A 3,580-nucleotide genomic window follows, 5' to 3' on the forward strand; every position below is an offset into this window, starting at 1 on the left:
TTTAATATGTAAAATCTTCCAAACGAGAAGTGTATTAATAATAAGATTTTGTTATTCGACACCTTTGAAATAGATTCCACCGTGACAACAAAAATAGTATTATTGGTATTTGTAGATTACGGATACTACAAACAGAGTGCTGCTAATATCTTGCTAGTGAAATTACATGCAATATTAAAATATTTTATAAATTCTTTTTTTGTACACATACACACAATAATTTTTTAACTAATCTTCTACTGTTAAATATTTCAACTTTTTCTAAAAACTTTATAATAACATTCTTTAAATTCAAGATTAAATCAATTTAAAGTTTCTTCAAAGATAGAGATTTTAGAAAACACTTTTCACTTTATCATATTTTGATTGTTTGAAAGAATAATTCATGGCTTCATAATATCGATTGCCTCTTTCACTTGCAAATTTTATTTCTCTATTCTATACTATTCTTATACTGTGGGTATACCAGAGTGTTAAGAAAGTGCAATTACATGACTTTATATCACATTCGTATACCTATAGTTTACGTAATGAATACATATAAAATTCAACAATTTGTTTATCAAGACACTTTCCCTTAACGTAAGATAGCATATCTACTTCTTATTATTGTTAGACCACGGGCAAATATTAGTGCCAATGTGTAAATGCATACCTAGGATAAGTATAAGGGGGACTATCGACAAACTCTCTATTAAAGTTTTTTAATGCAAGGACCACTGTAACAATTTTGAGTGGATCAAGAATTTATTAAAATAATTGTTAACTTTTATTTCGAACACGCGCGCATTGTATATACAAACTTACTTGAACACTTAATTAAGGTAACAGCATTGTTAGAAAGGAAATATTGTGACCCAGTAGAGTTATGGAATTATGACAAGTGTACTCTCTTTCACCACTATTTGTTGAGTGTATTATGAATAAAGCTCTATGTTTTATTAAAGCGGAGTATTTATATCTTGAGATATAAATCTCAAAAACCATCCCGCTATATACATTTATATGTATGGATAGTAATATTTATTAACAGAACTCTATAAATAACGGATTAATATTGCACGTTTTAATAAAAATATATGTAGAAAACAAAATACATATAAAATACAATACGATGTATTAGAATTTTTAATTTCTTCGATTGCTTTATACAGTATAAAAATATATATAATGTATGTTTTCTATACAAAATAGAAAAAACAGAGGAATCATATTGTTCCATATTTCTTATAAAATACAATATATAACATGAAATTTTAAATTAAGAATTCTCTGTTTCCTTGAATCTGCAAATAAGATGTTTTATTTATTAATAAAGTATTACAAGCAATAGAAACTTAATGTGAAGATAATATCTGAATGCTAGGTCAACACAATATTGCTATGTACAGATACATACTTGCATTTGGTACATGTGTAAAACACAGTTTGTCCCTCATCAGCAGATCTCAATTGCAATGTTGCATAAGACATTTTATCATTTTGACATTGAGGACATTGTCGCTCTACTACTGGTCCATCCGCATCATCGTCACTGTCCTCAACTTCTTTAGCGGATGCATAAGTATGTTTAGTGTTGAAAAGGATTGTATGTATCATTTTCATGTCACCAAAAACTGGAAAATAATATTAGAAATTGAGTCTCCAAATTAATGTAAATTCTTAATCACTGCTCAAGCTTGCACATTAAGGATTACTTTGAGCGCAATTTTTTATATTACAGTAAATAATAATATATTAAATTATTGTACAATATACAATATATATAAAGGTAAGGACAATCAACTAGAAGGTAAGAGAAAAGCTTAAGTATAATGTGTAAAGTATATAAACTTTTTTTGTATTTGCCATGGTTTAGTAAATACAGTGCTTCATACGTAGGATAAGTTTTATAGCTACTAAAGAAGCATACAAAACATTTATCTGCATTCCTTGTCATTGTAGAGTTATACTATCAATCTTTTTCTGAACTGACGATTCCGAGTCTCGACATCAAACTCGCGAAACTCATGTTCGACCGTTAGACGCCGTGCCGTCGTAAGCGGTGAGATCCCGACGACGGACAGAGGTGCCGTACGGCAAACCGGGCTCGTGCGACGACCGGCCCGCGAGGACCAGCCGCCTAGGTGTGTCACATTGTTTTGAGCCTTTCGACCGACGAGACTCCTAGAGATATCATCACTATCTCCTGTACATTCATTTAAACTAGTTTATGCTAAGTGTATAATATTGCAATCCAATTGTATATGCCTCGACCTTACTCTGTTCATACCTGCTGTTGTCATGCCAGCATGTCTCATTTAAAAGATGACAGTGTTTACCACAAAAAGCAGTACTAAAAAAAAAAGAGTAGTCAAGTGGATAACCAAGTGCTCCTATATAGAAAATTACATTGTGATTACAGAAAGAAAATATGTTTAGCAACGAGAAATATCGCAATATGCATTATCTTTATGGACTTTCTGATGGAAATGCTGCTGCAGCTGAGAGGAAACATCAGATGCGGTGTGACAGCAGAGATATGGATAGAGTACAATAAACCATACCGAATACAAGACAAGCTTGTATATATTACGTATTCTACTCAAGCTCCTCTTTCACTTCCTAGTTGATTAACCTTACCTTTTTATATATAACCTTTTAACTAAAAGATTTTTGTTTGAATCACACCTTCGGAATCCCATTCTCTTTTGCACGTGTAACATGTAACTCCTCCTCTTTCGTCAAGCAAAGGTAAAACTGAACCGCAATCCGGACAGAAGCCAGGTGCAGTGATAAAACAACTACTGTTGTTATTTGCCATCATTTAACATGAATATAATCAGCGATCGAATCGAATTTAGCCTTCTTAATTGAAATTTGAAAACTGAAATCGTAGATATTATGATACATCTAACCTTAGAACGGCCCTCTTGTGTTCTTTCTGAGGGCGCAAGCGTAAGCTGCGCAAGAACGCATTTTTCAATGCGCCACCTGAGAAAGTGCAACTCAACTACGTTGTTTCGCTCGGTAATGGTCCGCGAGTGTTTCTCGCGAGACCGACGCGACGTATAGTTGGCAAACGAATTAAAAATTATTGAAAATTATCCTACCCAATCGTTTGGAAATCATTAGGAGATATTTGAAAAAAACTTTTCAGAGTTTGAAAAACCATACATTAATCACAATTAATTAATCAATTAAGCGTATAATTAGCAGAAAGTATTTAAAAAATATTTTTTTTTTAATCCAATCGCTCCAGAATCATTTGGATAATGTGTCGATATAATTTTTATTTTTTATTATTTAGAAAACAACTGTATTCTAATAAAAAGGTAATTCTTCAGTTTAGCTACCTCAGCACAGAAATCGATGCAATTAGGCTTAATCACGGTCTTACATACAGGTCTGGAAACTCAGACCGATTTCGGTGGTGGGGGATGGTCGTTTTAGCAAGGAAGAATTTATTTCACGGCGTTGTCACTATGCATCGCTGTCATCGCGAAGTGTAGATGGTATCCCATGGTAACGTGACAACAATTTTTTAATTGCGCTTAATTCAAGTGCATTTTTGAAAATGACATATAATGAATTAAATTTT

General features: G+C 32.4%; 1 protein-coding gene and 1 long non-coding RNA gene across 2 annotated transcripts; one reads left to right on the forward strand and one right to left on the reverse strand.

The window, feature by feature from the left end:
- Positions 1-1,247: 1,247 nt before the first annotated feature.
- Positions 1,248-2,904, reverse strand: LOC112460862 (DNA-directed RNA polymerase I subunit RPA12-like). Its single transcript, XM_025025771.1, has 3 exons — positions 2,671-2,904; positions 1,400-1,616; positions 1,248-1,286 (listed from the first exon to the last, which is right to left on the reverse strand). The coding sequence occupies exons 1-3, from the start codon at positions 2,804-2,806 to the stop codon at positions 1,262-1,264; spliced, it is 378 nt and encodes a 125-aa protein (XP_024881539.1). The 5' UTR covers positions 2,807-2,904; the 3' UTR covers positions 1,248-1,261.
- Positions 1,623-2,560, forward strand: LOC112460863. The gene is made up of 2 exons (XR_003041494.1): positions 1,623-1,771; positions 1,945-2,560. It is a non-coding gene; the product is annotated as an uncharacterized LOC112460863 (long non-coding RNA).
- Positions 2,905-3,580: the final 676 nt, after the last annotated feature.

This window comes from Temnothorax curvispinosus, unplaced genomic scaffold (assembly GCF_003070985.1).
Source record: "Temnothorax curvispinosus isolate PA1 unplaced genomic scaffold, ASM307098v1 QBEX01010902.1, whole genome shotgun sequence".
Classification (NCBI taxonomy): domain Eukaryota; kingdom Metazoa; phylum Arthropoda; class Insecta; order Hymenoptera; family Formicidae; genus Temnothorax; species Temnothorax curvispinosus.

Excerpts from the sequence above, each read along its gene's own strand:
- LOC112460862 (XM_025025771.1), bottom strand. The coding sequence starts at position 2,806 with ATGATGGCAAATAACAACAGTAGTTGTTTTATCACTGCACCTGGCTTC. Across the intron at positions 1,617-2,670 it reads AAGAGAATGGGATTCCGAAG|TTTTTGGTGACATGAAAATG; the intron begins GTGTGATTCAAA and ends ATTATTTTCCAG. Across the intron at positions 1,287-1,399 it reads TACACATGTACCAAATGCAA|ATTCAAGGAAACAGAGAATT; the intron begins GTATGTATCTGT and ends TCTTATTTGCAG.